This window comes from Notolepis coatsorum (genome assembly GCF_963971535.1).
Source record: "Notolepis coatsorum genome assembly, chromosome: 14".
Lineage (NCBI taxonomy): Eukaryota > Metazoa > Chordata > Actinopteri > Aulopiformes > Paralepididae > Notolepis > Notolepis coatsorum.
In genome coordinates this window covers 67,627,536-67,648,140 of record NC_140178.1, presented here as the reverse complement: position 1 = coordinate 67,648,140, position 20,605 = coordinate 67,627,536, and the positions used below count along the sequence as shown (strand labels likewise).

The 20,605-nt window shown below is 44.9% G+C and overlaps 1 protein-coding gene across 2 annotated transcripts in view; it reads right to left on the bottom strand.

Moving 5' to 3' along the window:
• Nucleotides 1-6,567: 6,567 nt before the first annotated feature.
• Nucleotides 6,568-20,605, bottom strand: part of crebbpb (CREB binding lysine acetyltransferase b) — a 202,247-nt gene continuing 188,209 nt past the window's right edge. For both annotated transcript variants that reach the window (XM_084329454.1, XM_084329455.1), the window contains exons 20-31: nucleotides 18,293-18,373; nucleotides 18,079-18,135; nucleotides 17,878-17,955; nucleotides 17,723-17,790; nucleotides 17,475-17,625; nucleotides 16,293-16,439; nucleotides 15,881-15,994; nucleotides 12,439-12,604; nucleotides 11,259-11,426; nucleotides 10,891-11,055; nucleotides 10,182-10,463; nucleotides 6,568-9,926 (exon numbers count right to left, since the gene is read on the bottom strand). In XM_084329454.1, coding sequence (XP_084185580.1) covers nucleotides 7,629-9,926; nucleotides 10,182-10,463; nucleotides 10,891-11,055; nucleotides 11,259-11,426; nucleotides 12,439-12,604; nucleotides 15,881-15,994; nucleotides 16,293-16,439; nucleotides 17,475-17,625; nucleotides 17,723-17,790; nucleotides 17,878-17,955; nucleotides 18,079-18,135; nucleotides 18,293-18,373 — 3,775 coding nt within the window. In that variant the 3' untranslated portion in view covers nucleotides 6,568-7,628. The remainder of the gene's footprint in view (nucleotides 9,927-10,181; nucleotides 10,464-10,890; nucleotides 11,056-11,258; nucleotides 11,427-12,438; nucleotides 12,605-15,880; nucleotides 15,995-16,292; nucleotides 16,440-17,474; nucleotides 17,626-17,722; nucleotides 17,791-17,877; nucleotides 17,956-18,078; nucleotides 18,136-18,292; nucleotides 18,374-20,605) is intronic.

Here is a 20,605-nt window from a genome sequence, read left to right as displayed (position 1 = left end):
AAATTTTGGCCAATATTCAAATCCTGTATTCATCCTCTCAAATCAGGCCCTAATGGTGAACGGTTTGCATTTATGTTGAATGAAGTAAGAATCCACTGCAGTAAAAATATCCTCACCTCGAGTGGTGGTAGTAAGGTTGACTGACATGAGAATGTCCTGCTTCAGATCCTCATTTTCAATATATTGCACATAAACGATGAGCACAGCCTCGTCTGCGACAGTTGTAGTTTCATCAAGTTGTATGGCAAATGGACCCTTTCTAAGCTTTTCTGACAGCTGCTGCTCGCAATCACTTGACATCTTATCAATTCGGTCTTTCACTACATTGTTCGAGAGTGGTACTGATTTTAGTTTATCCGCCACCTGTGGGCCGCACAGTTTCTAAACCATTTTGATGCAGGCTGGTTTGATGAGCTGCTCGCCAATATTGTGCGGTTTCTTTGCTTTTGCAATTAAAAGCGAACACTCAAAGGAGGCTTCGGTAGCCTTCTGTAAATCACTGCCACCCCTGCTCCACGCTACTCTAACATCAACAGGCTTGTTCGCCTTGAGAGACTGTTCTTTCCTCCGAAAAAAGTCTGGATCCTTCCCAACGGTTTCTGGGTGCTTAGACGCCTGATGTCTCTTCAGCTTGCTGGGCTTCAGGCTCGAGTTTGCCAACTTTTCTCCACAAATCACACACTCAGGTCGTTTGTCTGGTCCCTCAGTGAAGCCCATGGTGATGTAATTTTCGCGATTGCTGTAGGTCCTAACTTTTTTTGCAGATGAGCTGCCGTCATCTCCTTTTCGTTTGTCACACATTTTCGCCTCTGGCGGCTGACTGCAGACGAGCCGAGAAAGTTAACTGGCGTGCTAGGCTAGCTACAGAAAGTGATACAGTCAACTGATTCGCGTTTTAGCGGCTACCCGGTAGCCTACTGTTAACGTTCAAAAATCATGTCTAGATGTTTATTTATTTATCTTTATTTTTTATTGTAGTGGGGAGACTATTCATGCTTCTGATGATAAAAAAAAATAAAAAAAATAAAAAAAAAATAAAAAAAAAGAAAGAAAAAAAAAGAATCTAAAAAAAAGACCTCAAATCATCTGTGGTCTGGCGGACCCCAGGTTGGGAATCACTGGCCTGGGGGAAGAAGCTGAGCCTAAGCCTCTCTGTCCTAGTAGCTGGGGTTCGCAGGCGTCTGCCTGACCTCAGCAGTTGGAACAGGCTGTTATTGGGGTGGTGGGGGTCTTTCATTATCCTGCAGGCTCTGGATTTGCACCTCTTGTTGTATAGAACCTGCAGGGGAGGTAGCGCAATACCCGTGGTACGCTCGGCTGAGCGCACCACTCTCTGTAGGGCCTTCTTGTCCTGTGCCGTGCTGTTTCCATACCAGGCAGTGATGTTTCCGGTCAAGATGCTCTCTACAGCTCCTGAGTAGAAGGACTGGAGTATCTTCCCCGATACTCTGAACTTCCTTAACTCAGGTGGTAGAGGCGCTGTTTCGCCTTCTTTACTACTGTGTCTATGTGTGTTGACCATGTCAGATCCTCTGAGATGTGGACCCCCAGGTACTTAAAGCTGCTCACCCTGTCCACGGTAGCCCCGTTAATCATCAGTGGTGTGTGTGTCTCCTGCTGTCCTCTCCTATAATCCACGATCAGCTCCTTGGTTTTACCAATGTTCAGGAGCAGGCTGTTGTCCTGGCACCAGCGTTCCAGTACCTCCACCTCCTCCCGGTAGGCCTTCTCGTCGTTGTCCGAGATCAGCCCCACCACCACCGTGTCGTCTGCGAACTTCACTATGGAGTTGGAGCTGAACTTGGCCACACAGTACTGTATATTTGTATATCATAAATGTCTGGACAAACTATGTATGTCGTCTATGTCATAAATGTTAACAATTGTGTATTGAGCCGTACTGTATTGTACCCATTCTGCAATCTGTTAATAAAGTTTTAATTCAAAATATTCATTACTGACATTGAAAACAAAACGAGGACTCAAAAGGTACTCTTAACTTTAGTTTGATTGGTCTCAAAGCTTTGCTGCCAAACTTGACCTCTGAAATAAGAGGGCTCAATTCATATTTTATCACACAAATTAATATTTCATAAACTAACAATTTACTATGCTTGTGTACCAAAGTTGGAGAGCAATTTATTAGATTTACTCAAGTGTATAAACTGTATTGAGAGGGAACTGGTCTTAGCTTTGTTAGCAAGAATTACAGAAAGAAAACAGGAAATATTGTTCAAAACTCAGAGAAACAGGCACAAGCTTGATCCATCTTTCACATTTTAATTAAAAGATATCTTAATTTCAGATAAATGCAATGAAATGGAGTCCTGTATTTTCACAGCAGATTAATCCTGCATTTTTAACATCTCTTTTCCCGATGAAGCCTCAAGGCCACTTGAACAGTGAATGATGGGGGAGAGGGACTCATTCACTGTCTATCTCCCACCCACATACCAGATTAATCCTGCATTTTTAACATATCTTTTCCTGATGAAGCCTCAAGGCCACTTGAACAGTGAATGATGGGGGAGAGGGACTCATTCACTGTCTTATCTCCCACCCACATACCCGTCTGTCAAGTCTGTGGAATGGAGGTTTCCCGTCACAAGTGCCTTTCTCCACCACTGCCCTGCCCCTGATATATACACATTTCGATTCCAATCTATGGAATGTTCTATTGATTCTTTTTCTGGGTCCTTAGAACATCTAAATGGTGTCATCTGAAAATACTATATGTATTTAGAATGTAAACAAGGAGGACACAAGGTGAAGCAAAGTTGCATGGCTTGAACTGATCTTACAGTGCTATGCCTTTGAGCTGCAACTAGGGAGTGGCTTTCAAGTTGATGCCAACTCGTTGAGTTGTAACCCATTGTATGCTCTAGCAGCTCTACTATAGTTAATTGGTCTTGATGTTTGAATACATTAGTTTATGCTATAGTTATTAACTAGCCTATTAGCAACATAATAGTTTTCAGCTCCACATTTAGTTCTTCGACGATTATACTCGTTATTGGCCGCCAATCGTTGAACGCCAACAACGAGTATACTTGTTATTTGATCGTTATTTATTTTATTCGATATTTCTATTCATTACAGGCCCACTGACTCGGGGTTAACATTGGGAATCGCATTGAGAATGCCTAGGTGCAATACCGGCCGCATCACACTAGACGGCGGTATCGAGCACCCTTTCTAACATTGTATCCTGGGCTGTGGGATGGTCAAGGGTTTCGGGTTACATTTTTCCGTGTCGGGCAAGACGAACGGTTCTGCCGGTTACATTGAAGCCCGTCAAATATGCCCGATCCATATGTTATGGTGGATTATGCCGTCGAGCAAATGGACATTGGATATACCGGATGCCGATCAAACTATTGGAATATTCTTTTTGGATTACTCCCGGCCACAGGTAAGGGCAATTTGACGTACATTTTTGCTTGATCCTGCAAGGCTTTTGTACCGATCGGGCTGATAAGTGTTTTTAGTGTTGAATACGAATGCCGTTACCGACAATCAAAGAATCAGAAACGAGCCCCCCCCCCCGCCCTTTCATGCATTCATGATGGAACATAATACCTATAATGTAGATTTGATTCCGGAACAATAGCGGGTTCAGGCAAGAAACGCAACGTCTACAATGGAATCGACTATAGTATAATTGTATCCATGGCTATAATATAGAATATAGATTTAGCTCTACAAACAAGGTGACTAACTCCCATTGTTTACAGCGTGGCAATACTACTACAGGATAAGGCTAATAGCTGGCAGCCAATGAGTTACGGAAGAAATGATCACAAACACGTGGTAGTTTATAAACGATAATATTGTAGTCTTTATGACTGTGGGCTTAAGAAAAATAAGGGATTTTCTTTGGATGTTGAGGTGGTCTTGTCTTGACTCTCACAATGGTCCTCTTGGCCAAAACCTCTCTGGTATTCTGGAAGGGAAGGAAAGAAAAGTCTTTATTTGCCAAGTACATTTTACATATACCAGGAAGGTATCCAGTGTTACTGAAATGTTTGGGTTAGGGTCGTTTTTGGTTGATTATGTACAATTTTTGATCGTGAAAATGACCATGTACTAAAAAAATAAAGATTTCAGCACCACTCCACACACTAACCATTACTGCTGTTCTATAATGCAGCCATACTGCTCTAGCCTAGACCAGTGGTACTCAGATTATTTTGGCCAACTCAGGAGCCACATTCCAAAAACAAAAGTTCCTCAACCAAACCAATATCAGGGTACCAATAGGCGTTTTATAAAGCTATGGGGAGTGGGGGGGACGGGATGACTACAATGCATATTGTACCAGTAGGCTATTGACATGTATTACTGTTACCATGAGGCATGACAAACTTAATCGTCTCACCTGGGCACAGATCATCAGGCGCATGTTGTAGTGGATGAGGACAATGGCAGGGACTAGAGCAGGTAAAACACTGTAAAAGCATATTATTCTACTGTGAATTGTGTACAAGATAAGACAACAAATTATGTTTTTGTTGATATATTTCACATACATGGGGGGTGACAGTGGAGGTAGAGCGGGCCTCGGAAGGTTCCTGGTTCGATTCCCGATCCTCCCGATCACGAGCAGCATGTCGAAATGTCCTTGAGCAAGACACTTATCCCCTAATTGCTCCCGATGAGCAGGTTGCATGGTTGCCTCCACCGTCGGTGTGTGCATGTACGAGTGGATGGGTGAATGTGAGGAACACATTTTCTTTAAAGTGCTTTCGATAAAAGTGATATAAATGCACCATTTACCATAAATCAACAGTCGTCTCTTGCATTGCATGTACAAAATTATGGTTTCTATGTTACAGGCAGCCATGCTGGAAGAAAGATAATTAAATAAACATTACCTGCAAGGCATCTATTCCTTTTTTCAAAGAATATAATCGATTCTTTATTGTCACATCTCTCCATACAAAGTACAGGTGAGTAGAATTCTTGGTTTGGTTCCTCAACCACACAGCAGCAATGGCAATAGAATAAAACAATAGAAACAGCACAAATAGCAGCATATAAACAACATTAAAATAGTGTTAGAAATATAATACCGTATAAATATACAAAATTATATGGTGGATGTGTGTTGTTCTCTTGTTTGTGATTGTAAGCTCATGTACACGTGTGAGTAGTGGGCAGGCGCCAGGCAGCTAGCAAGCTGTTAAGTGTTATTTGTTCATGAGTCTGACTACCTGGGGGAAAAACCTGTCCCAGAGCCTGCTGGTCCAGACCTTGAGGCTGCGATAGTTTGCCGGATGGCATCAGGTGAAACCGTTTGTGGTTGGGGTCCTACTCGAGTGCCTCTCTCCTTCAATTCAAAATGTTGCAACTTGCAACACAGCTTCAAATGAGTGGTTGATTATATGAATTTAAAGGTTGGAACACAGAATCTTTCACATTACTGCCACTTATTGGAAAGAGTGATTGGGATATATAAGCTCCATCAGAGCATCTAGGTGGCAGGTATACATGCAGAGTCAATTGCCCCTAAACATAGTAGATCTGCCCCACACGGTATCGGACCGTGATGTTTCAGAAGTGCTCGTTCAGACTGCAGGCAAAGTAGCCCAAATCACATTTTCTTTTGCTCATATGACTCTGATGTTTTCCCCCACTTTTTTTGGAATCTGATCTTTTCATATGTGGTCCTAAATCAGATACAGGTCTGCTTTTTTGCAGTCTGAATAGTCATATCGGAATGCATGCAACTTGCATGCAACCTCTGTACAGAAGTAGCAGCCATTGCTCCACAAAAAGACATAATAAAAAATGTTTTATATCAATATCTTTTGTATTGAGCTGTACTGTATTGTACCCATTCTGCAATCTGTTAATAAAGTTTTCAATCAATAAATCAATTTCTCCTCAGTATTATCTGCTCATAAAATCCACTGCACATCAACTTGTAAATTAAAGCGTAAAAACACTTGTTTACTTTCATACGATAGTGTGCAATGTCTTTGTTAGTGCATGCAGGTCAGTTTAGGACCGTGACCAGTTCACACTGGAATCTGATATTGGCCACATAAAATAAATAATGTGAACAGCCAAATAAAAAAAATTGGATCTGAGCAATAAATCCAAATTGAGCACTATGGCTTGCAGTGTGAATGTAGCCATGTCTCTATGGCTGAAACAAACTCTTTGATGAGTTTCAAGTATTGCACGTGACAAGAATGCTATATATACTGTAATGGATGGTTAATACAATATGGTTGAAACATTGCAAAACCCCCTCCTGAGCTTGTGTGTCATAGTTTTACATTTTTATGCCCTCCCCCTTTCTGTGTTTGGCGTGACTTTATCTTTGCCCTTGAAGGTCAAAAGGTGCATGGAGTCTGAAAGGTTTTATTTTTTTGTTATTTTGTTTTGAATCACAGATAGATGGGAAATTTGGTTTTTATTCCAATTCATTAAATGAGATAAGTTGCACTGCAACCAGTGAACATTTGAAACTCTGGTTAACCGAAATAAGTATACAGACATTATCCGATAGATTTTATGATATGCATGAACACGACATATGAATCAAAATCAGAGATAGTGTCTGTTGCACACAGGTTTATTTAACAATATGGTATATAAGTACGAAATGAGCCATTTTAACCAGTTTGTACAGTGATTTCATTATTCTTTTCTGCATATTTACAGTATTGTCCATCTGCTTGATTTACATTAGAGAACAGTTCACCATCGATTCAAGTTTAATGCAAGAAAAAAAAAAAGATGCACAGAACTCTCTCTGAACATAAATCAGCAGTCAAACAGGTATATCCCACCACAGTTAGGCCAAGAGGGCTTTCAGGACTTCTTCATGACAATCTCTTTAGATTGAAGGAGAAACAAAGCAACAAATCTTAAAACATCTGCAAGACAGAAATACTGGGTCGGAGCCAGTAAAAAAGGAACATTCCGGCACCTGTGAATGAACAAGCTTCTGTGCAGGTATTTGCGCACCTGCGTGTTGTGTTTGGATGTGTGCGATAGTTCCTGGTTCTATACAAATACGTTCATCTCCCGTAAACTCTGCAGATGGGAAAGAGTCTTTCAAGATTCTAGTCTTTAAGAATTGAGTCTTTCAAGAGCTGCGTCTTTCAAGAGTCTTTCCCAAAGGCATGTCCTCTTGGAAAAACGATATATTAGAATAAATTAGCCAGGAATGAAGAAAGGGAGCAAGAGGCGACACCTGGCGAAAAAGTCCCCAGACAAACTATTTTACAGTCTTCTCAACACAAAAATGCTATTAATATTTTTGCAATGGTACAAAAAAAAAGTATTTTTAGTTTTGAGAAGTTTCATAAAAAAAAGTCCATACCAGAGCATAACAAATTAAAACAAAACAAAGACCAGGACAAAATTCTTTCATGGCTGGTCTGAACCAAAAAATATATTCTTTGTGTCTTCATTGTCCTCTTTTTAAACAGCAATTATTCAAATCCCTCCATGTGTTGGAAGAAAAAGCAGTCCCTTGGTATAGGGAAATGTTCACAGTCCTTAGGCCTCATATGACTCATTTCTTTGTATTTCTTTTAACTTTTTACATCAGTAAGTACAAAAAGTTCTTGGTTGAAAACACAGAACAAGGCCTTTCGTCTCATCACGAAATGCTACAATCCTTCAACAAACTTCTCTAGTGTGTCTCCTGTGGTGTCCCCTACCATACTCATGTCATTGCTTAGCCCCCCTCGGTTTGGTGTGTTAAGCTGCGGGAGCATGGCGCTCTGCTCCGGTGTACCCATGTGTCCCTGGTCCATGGAGCCTGGCATGGGGCCTCCCAGGCTCGGGTGCGGGGAGCTGGAGTGGAGGCCACCGTGCTGGGGCGAGGGCTGGGGCTGTATCCGCGGGGAGGGATTGGAATGAGGGGGTTGCTGCGAAGGCGGACAGGGCGATTGCACCGGGGCTGGGGACCGTACTTGGTTCCCCATGGCCATGGCCGGGCCAGTTAGGTGAGCTCCTCCTTGGGGCTGGCCTTGGAGCATATGGGGCTGTGGACTCATGGAGTTGGCTTGGGCCGGAGAGCCCATCTGTTGCTTCAGCATCTGCTGCTGCTGCTGCTGTTGGAGTATGCGTTGCTGGAGGAGGTTCTGGGGCCCGTCCATACCCATGCCAGGCTGGCCCATCTGGGCCATGGGAGGGAGCTGGCCCATGGGCCCTCCTCCCCCCTGCATAGCCATCTGCTGCTGCATACGGAGCTGTGAGTAGCTAGCCGGCCCTGGCTGCTGCTGCTGGGGGAACTGACCATGGCCCTGAGGCATGGCCCCCTGCTGTTGCTGAATCTGCTGCATGCGGAGCATTTGCCTGCGGTACATCTGGGGGTTGCCGTTGTGAGCGGCATTCATCATCTGTCCCTGGGGGCCCATGGGGGCCATTCCCTGGGGCCCTGCCTGCTGGGGAGGTTGCTGTTGAGGGGGTATTCCCGGCCTCGGCACCTGACCTGCCTGCATGGCTGCGATAGCCTGCATCCCTGCCTGGGCCCCCAGCATGGCCTGAGGGTTCTGCTGCTGCTGGGGCTGCTGTTGTTGGGGCTGCTGGGGCTGGCTGGCCTGGTACTTGGCTGTTCTCTGTTTGATGAAGGCAGCCATGAGGTGGGGATTGGACTTGAGGATGTTAAGGACCTGCTGTTGCTGCTGAGGGGAGCTGGGCGACTTGAGTGTACGTAGCAGGTCCTGTAGGGCGTTGGGGGCGATGTTGCCAGGTATCCCCCGGGGCATGCCCTGCTGCTGGGGCGTCATGCCCGGCTGTGAGGGCCCGACTCCAGGCATCTGGAGGCCCTGCTGTTGAGGCATCATGGGCCTCTGCATAAGCTGGCCCTGTTGGGGCATGGGGGTTCCCTGAGCCTGCTGGGGGGCCATGGGGCCCTGAGGCACCTGCTGCTGGGGGCCTTGGGGATTCTGCATGCCTGGACCCCATTGACCCTGCTGCATCGCGGGCATCACTTGGGGACCTCGCGGCCCCTGCATCATCTGCATCTGGCCTGCCATAGGCCCCACCATGCGGGGGTGGTTCATAGGCACTCCATTCATGGTGTAGTTCGGCTGCTGTTGTTGTTGTTGTTGTTGTTGTTGTTGCTGCTGCTGCTGCTTGGCTTTGGCCACCATCTCGATGTGTCTGGCCACCTTCAGAGCTGCCAGTGGAGGCTGCTGGGGCTGTTGTTGTAGTTGTGGAGGTTGTTGCTGGGGTGGTGCTTGCTGCTGGGGCGGCATGTTGGGCAGGGGAGACTGCTGCTGATGAAGAGGGGAAGACTGAGGTCCTGGTTTACCCTGTGGGACAGGTGTGGGGGGCTGGCTGCTGCGCCCATTGTTGGGGAAGCCTTGGGCCATGGCAGTGGGGTTGGGCGTCTGCTGCTGTGGCTGGCTGGGCATGGGCTGGGGGGTCTGGGGTGTGTTGGGCTGCTGGCTGGAGGTGGGTGTACCAGGGGCTGTTGAGGTAGGCGGAGATGGCATGGGCATACCCCTTCCTGCCATGGTGGCCATTCTGCGACGCATCATCTGGGCCTGCAGGAGCCGATGCTGTAGCTGCTGCTGGCGTAGCTTGTGCTTGATGTTCAGACAGAATGGAACCGGACACTTGTTCTCCTGACAGTGCTTGGCGTGGTAGCAGCACAGAGCGATGAGCTGCTTGCACACGGGGCAGCCTCCGTTGGTCTTGCGCTTGCACCCCTTGGTGTGCTGGACCACCCTCTTCATCTTCTGACAGGACGGCAGGGAGCAGTTGGCGTTGCGACACTGGCAGGCGTGGACCAGGGACTGGATGCAGCGCTGGATGCTGAGGCGACGGCTCTCCTGGGGGCTCTTGGAGGCCTCTCCACCCTGGCTGTTGCCGTCGTCGTCTAGGCCCAGACCCCACTTCACCATCTGGTGCTCATGACCCTTGATGTTATAGCAGTTGATGCACAGGTCAAAGTCCTGAGGGGAGGGAGAAGGAGAACACTCAAGTTTAGGGCAAGACTTCAGTTTGATACAAACTACATTTCAATGAAAGCAAACTCCAAGTGTGTGTGTGTGTACGCATTAGGGTTGTGTCAAATAATTAAAGTAGTTCTGTGCAGTAGTAAAGTGTTACCAACTTGGCAACTTTGTTGCTAGAATTTGTGATTTACATTCAGTAGTGTGTAGTATATGTGCACACATTCCCAAAGTGTGTGTGTCACCATCCCATACCTCGCAGACGGTGCAGTGCCAGCGCGTCTCCACGTGGTGCTTGCACTCGTTGCAGGTGTAGACGAAGCGGTCCTGGCCCTGGTTGTGCAGCTCCACCAGCATGCACATGGAGCTCCACTTGCACCTCCTCAAGGAGCTGAACTCCCAGTGCTTGTCCCGGGCCAGTGTCAGGAAGGCGTCACGTCCGTCCATCAGGTCGCAGGTCAGCATGGGGTCGGGGTCCATGATAGGCGGGAGGGTGTTGACGACTGGCCCCGCGTGGAGGTGAATCACAAAGAACACCTGGAGGAGGGGGCGAGGTCAGAGAGAGAAGAGGGGTCTCAAGGAACTAGAAGAACAGTAGTGATGTATCATAACTAAGCCTGGTGTGAGTGGTAGCTGTTTAAAGGTGCTATAGATAACATTCCACTAGATGTCACACTAGAGCACCACCAGGTGCATTCCACGTGGGGAAGTGGGAAGGGAACTGTTGAATGCCTGCAACATGTAAACAACAACATTCATTTTGGACCCGCACAAATATTTTTTAAATGATAAATACATTCATCAATATCTTTTTGGGGGGAAAAGCAATGGATGTATTAATCATTTGAAATTATTACTCTAAATAAATATTTTATATATAGCACCTTTAAGCCATTTAGAATGGACTGTAAAAGTATTTTTTCCCCCATTCAGAGTTTTTAGAGCTGGTGGGGAGGTCACTCACCTCCTTATGCTTCTCCATGCTGGCGTACAGCTTCTGGGACAGGTCATTGGCTACATTCGGCATCCCAGGCTTCTTCTTATTGGCTCGGCTCACGCTGCCCTTGTTTTTGTTGGTCTTCTTGTTGTTCTTCTTTTTGGCGTTCTTGCTGTCGGCCTGGGCTCCCTGCTACAATCAGATGAAGACCGACAATTAAAGAGGGACAGGTTAAATAAGAGGTGACAGCTACTGTACAGTGGTTACAGCTACAACGCCTGATGTCCGCTGAAAGCTTGGGGGCTGATAAAACAGTTGCTGCTTTTGCCGTAACGGGAGCATTATTCGCAGCCACCCCACATCCATCGCTCCATTCCCCAGTTCTCCCACCTTACCTCTGGGGTCTCACAGGTGGCTGTGTTCTCCTCTTTTTTCCTCTCCTCCTCCTCCTGCTCCAGCTCCCTGATGCTCTCCTCCAGCACGTTGGGCCAAAAGTCACCCTCAAAGTAGGGCAGCTCGTTGGCACTGGTCAACCTGTCTTCTGTCGCCTGCTTGAAGATGTCCTGCACACGCGCGCACACACACACACACACAAGTCAACTATAAACAACTTTCCAGTTTATACATATTCTTTTCTTTTCTTTATAAATATTTTTTGGAACTGCTACAGAAAAATGTGAGTACAAAAGTTCAACTCAAGTTCAGCCCTATGTTACTCTATTTCATTAGCACTAAAAGTGATTTTCCTTTTTTGCCTTAGTAACTTCCGAATGTCATCTTTCAAAAGAGACCAGGCTTGTGCATGTGCTATAAGCATAAAGTATAAAGATAAGCTTTTCAAAAAAAGTATGCAGTCCTCAAGTTCAAGTAAAGAAAATGGCCACTTTTATGGGTGCATGTTAAGAGGTTAACCCTTTCACTACCACACTACAGAAGGTTAACCTTTCACTACCACACTACAGACTGTTAACCGTCTATAGTGTGGTTGTGAAAGGGTTAACCCTTTGTCATGTGGCAGAAGGGTTAACCTTCTGTATTGTCGCAGTGAAAGGGTTAACCATTTGGTAGTGTGGTAGTGAAAGGGTTAATACATGTTCAGAGTTAACAATGTGTATATCTCTAAGCCTATCATAAACCACCCTGGCGCTCCGTAAAGTAATGTTTAAGACTAATGGTGCAGAGGATCAATCTTCATAAAATTGTCTATGTTTATTAGGTAGATGTTTTTTATACAATTCTTTCTTCTACACAATAGTTTCACGTTTACATTATGTTGTGTTTTTAAGTGAAATTTCACAGCAACGCTACTCGATTAAATAAAGAATACATTTAACCCTTTCACCGCCGCACAACCAAAACGGTTAACCCTTTCACTGCGACAATACACAGAAGGTTAACCCTTTCACTGCCACACGACAGCCGGTTAACCCTTTCACTGCCACACGACAGAAGGTTAACCGTCGGTTGTGTGATAGTAAAGGGTTAACCTTCTGTCGTGTGGCAGTGAAAGGGTTAGAGAAATATCAAATAAATCCACTGTGGAGGGGGCACTTGACATCCCGCTCCCTGTCTAACCTTGAAGTCATAGATGATCCTCTCGGCGAAGGCCTTGTCCAGCATCTTCCTGTACCACTCCTGCAGCCTCTTGGGCTTGGGGATCTTCTGCTCCATGGGGTGACAGTGGAAGATGTAGTCGTCCCCTTCGCTGGGAGGACAGGCCCAGATATGGCCCATCACGTACCTGGACGAGACGAGAGGAACAGCACTCATCATTTCCCATGTCAGAAACACACATCCATAGTGGGCTTTAACCCTTTCACTGCCACACGACAGAAGGTTAACCCTTTACTATCACACAACCGACGGTCGTGTGGCAGTGAAAGGGTTAACCTTCGGTGCATTGTCGCAGTGAAAGGGTTAACCGTTTTGGTAATGCGGCAGTGAAAGGGTTAAGGTTCAGGAGGCCTGTTTCAAGATCAAATACGGGCCTCTTATCTCATTAATAACGTCATATTCCAAATGAAACGGCAAACTCTGAGGTTTCTGGAGATATGATGCATTCTATTCTACCTCACCCAGAATCACAATAGGAAGCCAATGAAAATATAAGGTTTTAGGCAAATTTGCACATAAGAGTCAGAGTCAGTCAGAGATTTTGTATGGACGAATCCACATTGGAATACAGGTACAGAGCAACACTGTGTCTACAACTAATCCAATACAGGAGCAGAGTAGAAACAGTACAAAAAAACACAGTATAAAAGGACAAATGCTAAGGTTACGATCAATATCCCCTAAAGTGCATATCATAATAAAGTGCATGATGCATAGAGGCACAATTTACAGTAAAAGTGCATATAATCAAAGTGCGTGATGCACAGACACACAGAAACGGCACTTCCACAACCTGACTAATAACACACCAAAATTAAAAATAGAATAATATAGGATAATATAGCCTTTGGAATTATTCAGGCTGCGCACAGCACTGGGGAAGGAACTCTTAATAAACCAAGAGGTAGAGCATGTGATAGAGCGGTAGCGTCTGCCCGACGGGAGGGGGACAAAGAGGCCTGCGGCTGGGTGACCAGAGGGGTCGTTGATAATGCCAGAGGCATGCCAGAAGTATAAGTCTTCGCAGAGAATATTCCATTATTGAAAAAACGCTGATCAGAATCGTCCGCAATCTGACATTGGTTGCACACACACACATGCACTGAGTCGTGAGACGCGCGCGTGTGTGTGTGTGCAACCAATGTCAGATTGTGAGTGGATTACTTTCCAGAGACATGATAGAGCGTGCAGGGGGACACTGAACACAAAACTGCTCCAGGTAAGACCTAACTTTGCTGTTATTCCCGGAGGCGCAGAGAAGTGGGGCAGACTGGTGTCAATTCTGATCAGCGTTTTTTCAATAATGGAATATTCTCCGCGATGCAACGAAACGCACGTCTGGCATACCTCTGGCAACACCGCAAATCAAAGGCAATCGATCCCGCCCCGATATATTTGATTCCCTGTTTAAGCAATATAATTTGTGGAACCAAATAAAGTATTCAAATGTGTGTGCATGTGTCGTGTGTGTGTGCGCTCGGACGTGCGCTAAGGCTTCCTCGCTAAGCCGTTTATTTATTTATATGTATTTATTTCTGGAGCATTAAATGCATTATCCTCTCTGGTTGGATGGTGTATTGTACTTGTGCTGTATAATAACAATACATTTTAATCTAATCTCATTTTGAGATCAGTCGCAACTCGCAAACCGCTTCCTGTTGAATGGATCAGCATGCAATACCAGAAACTCTCAAGCTGTTTTGCATACACCTCACCTGCCTTATAAGGAGCATGCGGGCGTGACTATGCAAATTAAGTGAGCGCGAACGCGCATTTGAGTTTAAGAATGAGTGGGATGCATGATGCAACCGACCTGGGTAAGAACAGATTTGGACGTTAAGAACGGCTTGATGAATGTGGCGGTGGCTTTTCTTATTGTTCTCTCAACAGACAGGTAAGCAAGAATATAAGAAAAATAATAAGAGTATTGTTGAATGAGGCCCAATGACTAGCTCCTTCGTTTTGGAAGCATTCTGATCTGTAAAGTGACTCGTCATTTGAGTTTATAAGCCCAATGACCGTAGTATCATCAGCGTACTTTACTATCAGATTGTTATCATAGGAATCAGTACAGTCATGAGTGCAGAGAGAGAACAGTAAAGGGCTGAGAATGCAGCCTTGTGGTGATCCAGTAATTAAAACGATTTCATCAGACATATTGCTTCCAATCCTGACTCTTTGAGGTCTCAAAATTTAAAAGCTAAGAATCCATTCACAGACAGCGTCACATAGACACAGACAGTGAAGTTTGTGGATCAGATTAGATGGAATAAGCGTATTAAAAGCAGAGCTATAATCGATGAAAAGCATAACATAGGAGTTTCTCTTATCCAAGTGTTCATACACAGGATTAAGAGCTAAGGAAATAGCATCACGACATCTACTGATCTATTTTTCTTGTAGGCGAACTGCCAGGGATCAAGACAGGTAGGAATCTGACCTTTTATATAATTCAGCACTAGCCGCTCTAAACATTTCATTAAAACTGAGCAATAAGTCTCTAATCATTAAGACAAGTCACAGGTGATTTCTTAGGAAGCGGAATGATAGTAGATTCCTTGAAGCTCCTTGGAACAAGGCGGCGCTCCAGTGACATATTGAAAAGGTCTGTGAGCACAGGGGCAAGCTGCTCAGAGCAGAGTCTGACGGCCCTGAGTGGCTTTCCTAGCCTTAGTACTGGACAGGACCTTGCGCACCTCATGTTCTGTGACAGTCAGCCCAGACAAGTCACTGGAGTTTGAAGGAATAAAAACAGGACGTTCTGTGTTACTTTCATCAAATCTGGAGTAAAAGTTATTCAGTCTACCGGGGAGCGAGTGATCACCTTCAGCGGAGGCGAGGCCCCTGGGCTTGTAGGAAGTGATAGTGTTCAGTCCCTGCCACATCCGACGGGGGTCGTCACTGCCAGTAAAATGTCCTTCAATCCGTTCTCCATAGGAGCGCTTGGCGGCTCTTATTGACCGCTCCAGCGAGTATCTAGCCAGTTTATAACTGGTTGCATCCCCAGATTTAACAGCAGTAGCTCGTTCAATAAGTTTGAGTCTAACATCAGAGTTAAGTCATGGTTTTTGGTTAGAGTATTGGTTAACCACCTTGCAGGGAAGCTACTGTAGCCACTGTGCCAAACTCACCACGACGCAGCTCAACTAGACCCTGGAGTTTTACATGACTTGGTTTATGTCAGGAGCAAGGTTTCTTCAACAGGGTGAAATACTTTGTCAGTAAACATCTTTCTGTGTTGGTGATGTGCCTTTTCAAGCGTTTCCCCCATGTTTTGCTTCGTCAATCCGGGGCCCTGCCAGCAAGTAGCTAAGGCTACCTATGGGTGGTACTGTAACAACACATACAACATTACATATGAAAAAGCATGAAAAAGTGTCAGGTCACACGCTTTTTCACCTACCCGAGCTTCTTGACATACTCCAGGTACCCTATCAAGATCTCGTGGTAGACTGCAGTCCTCAGCAAGCGGGGGCGGAAGAAGTGGATACTGTCGAGGTACGATATGTAAACCCGTCTGTGTGTAGGAGACAAAGAGAGGCCGTTAGAGGGACAACACGCATCAAACTCATTTGACCTGAGGGCAGTTCAACCTTTTATTCTGTGATACTCTTTACTACCTACTTGTATTGAAAGGTGCTCTATAGATATAGGTTCACATACTTACATGGCACTACATGAATCCTTGATATGTATAGTCTACGGTTTGCCGTGCTGTCTCTATGCACTGTATACCCGTTGTGCCAAATACCTGTACATTTATTGTATTTAGCAAATTAAGTTTTTCTGATTTTGATCAGTTTCTGAGGTGTTACCTAGTGTTGGGGTAGGCGCACTCGGAGCCGTACTCCTGGACGTGCATGCCAAAGAAACACACGTCCACCCCATCAATCTCCTCAAATGCAAAAAGTGCTTTGGTTCTGTAAGGGAAGCTCTCCATCATCTCGCCCGAGTCCACAAACCTGTGAGGAGAGGAACAGGGATCATATTTACAAACTGTTACTACCACGTGTCATGACTCAGTCACACTCCTCAATCAATCTTTCACTTAAGATTGCATTAAAATAGAGGAAGTGTTTATGCTTTCATAACCAATGTGCACATGGAACAGAAAAGAAGCCACATTACATTTCACATTAGTTGATTAAGTGATGGATTTAAATTTTTTATTTGACAGTTGATTTGTCCTTTTCAGACAAGAGACATTTAGCTGGGTCTTAAAATAATGTCCTGCTGTGAAGAAAGAACACCTTTCATGAAATACACAGTGAAGCGCCTAGAGACCAAATAAGTTTACTGTATTCAGTCTGACGGTCCCTGACAATACACGGAATAAACAACCACACAGAGGTGTAACTGTGCACATGCCTAGTTTGAAAAATTAAGTGCCTTCTGATTTCAGCTAAAGGTTCTCAACAACTGAGAGAGACAGACTGAGACAATGTCTCATCAAGTAAAGGTAATTTTATTTGAGTTTTGACAATTTTGTTATATACAAAACCCTACATGGTCTGTGCCCGCCCCCTCTGAGGGAATTCATAGAAAGGAAGCCCGATAAGAGGAATCAGCACTAGGGCAACAACTAGAGGGGATTGCGAAGTGCCCGGCCGGCAAACCGCCTTCGGTAAAAACATCCTCTCAGTCCAGGGCTGTTTAATCTGGAATGATCTACCATTGACCATAAGAGATTGTACATCATTTCCATCTTTTAAGTTCAATAAAAAAAAATTGTTATTCGACAACCAAACCTGTGACCAATGGTATAGTCAAATAGTATAGTAGTGCACCTTGACAACATCCTACAACTTTATACCTTGTACTTTGTTTTTTGTATGCTTCACTGCCTGCCTGTTTCGTTTTTATTTGTGTGGGGACTGCGGATGAAAACTAGCATCGTTGCTAAATCCGGTGTATTTACACTGCATTTATTTGTAGTGTCCATTAATATGCTCAGTCTAAATAATAAATAAATAAATAAGTACAAAGCAAAGCCTTACTTGGATTTCATACCAGGCTTGATCTCCACCATCTTCTCAGAGCTGGCCACCACCCGTACGAACACCTCGCCGGCCTCCGGGTGGTTCTGCCTCTTCAAATACTTGTTTACTCTGTCCTCGATGTACGCACCCAACCTCGTAGTCTGCAGCCCTGCCGAGCACAGGGAAACATGCCAGTATTAACATCACGTGGTCAGTGGTAAGTGAGTAAAAATCAAATATAATTCATTAGGGCCCTCCAAACTTACTTTTGGCCGAAAACTTGTTATCCTTTCTCGTTTTGTTGGACTTCTTCAGACAGTTATCACAGATGAAGCTGGAAGAGGAAAAGTGAAGAGGTCAGACGGATGAATCCAGTGCTTGAGTGGTAGTTGGGAAGTGAAGTGCAGAAGGGGGACCTTACCCTGACGGCCAGATGACGTCATAGTGCAGCACACAGATCTGATGCATCTTCCGTCCGCAGTCCTTACATTCAATAAACCTGAGGAGACAAACACTTTGTCTAGGTTTTGTGTCCCCTTTTCCAGTCGGTGAAAATGCATCATCATCGTCACCCAGATATCAAGAGACAAATACAAAGCATGAAACCCTCGACGGTACTCACGGCTCAGCGTCCAACATGTCGTTTTTCTTCTTCTCAAATTGCTCTTTTGATATCATACTGGATGGGAGAGAGTGGAAGAGATGGAAATAAGTGTCCGTCATGCTCTTGAAGCCCACACAAATAAAAAGAAAACACAAATATTTCTAGCATTAACGAGAGCATTACAAAGCGATGGCAGTGATGACCACCACCACCACCAGACATGGTGACTTACGTCTGCGTCTGTGCCGGGTCGTCCCCCAGGGTCACACTGCTGCCCTGGATCTCCATGAAGCACTTTTCGCAGAAGTGATACCTGTTGGCAATAAGGCCATGTTAGGGTGAAATGCACACAGTAGCAGCAACAGGCAAACCGGCATACAAGTGGCAACAACCAAAAAAGGGGTGGAGTGCGTGTGTGGTGCACACGCAGAACACACACACACACACACACACACACACACACAGGTTAGTCACGGCTCAGACGTCACTCACTCAAAACTGGCTTGGAAATGGAAGAAGAAAAAGAAACCATGCTAGAATGCTACATTACTATAAGTTAATGACATGACAGCTAAATTAATGTCAACAATAAAGGAGCGCTTGATAATAGCAACTGTGCGAATACAAGAGGTTGTAAATTGCATGCTGGGATCCAAATTACTCCCGTCGTCTTCACAAGACAGTTTTACTACAGCCATTAAACTCATCATCAGCAATATGCATTGTGAATGAATGGTTTGATCATACCGGGGGGGGAGAGTTGTGTAATCGTGCAGGTTTAGGGCTTAGTATCTATAGAGCTGGTTCAGGGTTAGTATGTATAGAGCTGGTTCAGGGTTAGTATGTACATGTATAGAGCTGGTTCAGGGTTAGTATGTATAGAGCTGGTTCAGGGTTAGTATGTACATGTATAGAGCTGGTTCAGGGTTAGTATCTATAGAGCTGGTTCAGGGTTAGTATGTATAGAGCTGGTTCAGGGTTAGTATGTATAGAGCTGGTTCAGGGTTAGCATGTATAGAGCTGGTTCAGGGTTAGCATGTATAGAGCTGGTTCAGGGTTAGTATGTATAGAGCTGGTTCAGGGTTAGTATCTATAGAGCTGGTTCAGGGTTAGTATCTATAGAGCTGGTTCAGGGTTAGTATCTATAGAGCTGGTTCAGGGTTAGTATCTATAGAGCTGGTTCAGGGTTAGTATGTATAGAGCTGGTTCAGGGTTAGTATCTATAGAGCTGGTTCAGGGTTAGTATCTATAGAGCTGGTTCAGGGTTAGTATGTATAGAGCTGGTTCAGGGTTAGCATCTATAGAGCTGGTTCAGGGTTAGTATCTATAGAGCTGGTTCAGGGTTAGTATCTATAGAGCTGGTTCAGGGTTAGTATGTATAGAGCTGGTTCAGGGTTAGTATGTATAGAGCTGGTTCAGGGTTAGTATGTATAGAGCTGGTTCAGGGTTAGTATGTATAGAGCTGGTTCAGGGTTAGTATGTATAGAGCTGGTTCAGGGTTAGTATGTATAGAGCTGGTTCAGGGTTAGCATGTATAGAGCTGGTTCAGGGTTAGCATGTATAGAGCTGGTTCAGGGTTAGTATGTATAGAGCTGGTTCAGGGTTAGTATCTATAGAGCTGGTTCAGGGTTAGTATGTATAGAGCTGGTTCAGGGTTAGCATGTAGAGCTGGTTCAGGGTTAGTATGTATAGAGCTGGTTCAGGGTTAGTATGTATAGAGCTGGTTCAGGGTTAGTATCTATAGAGCTGGTTCAGGGTTAGTATCTATAGAGCTGGTTCAGGGTTAGTATGTATAGAGCTGGTTCAGGGTTAGCATGTAGAGCTGGTTCAGGGTTAGCATGTATAGAGCTGGTTCAGGGTTAGTATGTATAGAGCTGGTTCAGGGTTAGTATCTATAGAGCTGGTTCAGGGTTAGCATGTATAGAGCTGGTTCAGGGTTAGCATGTATAGAGCTGGTTCAGGGTTAGTATCTATAGAGCTGGTTCAGGGTTAGCATGTATAGAGCTGGTTCAGGGTTAGCATGTAGAGCTGGTTCAGGGTTAGTATGTATAGAGCTGGTTCAGGGTTAGTATCTATAGAGCTGGTTCAGGGTTAGTATGTATAGAGCTGGTTCAGGGTTAGTATCTATAGAGCTGGTTCAGGGTTAGCATGTAGAGCTGGTTCAGGGTTAGTATGTATAGAGCTGGTTCAGGGTTAGTATGTATAGAGCTGGTTCAGGGTTAGTATGTATAGAGCTGGTTCAGGGTTAGTATGTATAGAGCTGGTTCAGGGTTAGTATCTATAGAGCTGGTTCAGGGTTAGCATGTAGAGCTGGTTCAGGGTTAGTATGTATAGAGCTGGTTCAGGGTTAGTATCTATAGAGCTGGTTCAGGGTTAGTATCTATAGAGCTGGTTCAGGGTTAGTATCTATAGAGCTGGTTCAGGGTTAGTATGTATAGAGCTGGTTCAGGGTTAGTATCTATAGAGCTGGTTCAGGGTTAGTATCTATAGAGCTGGTTCAGGGTTAGTATCTATAGAGCTGGTTCAGGGTTAGCATCTATAGAGC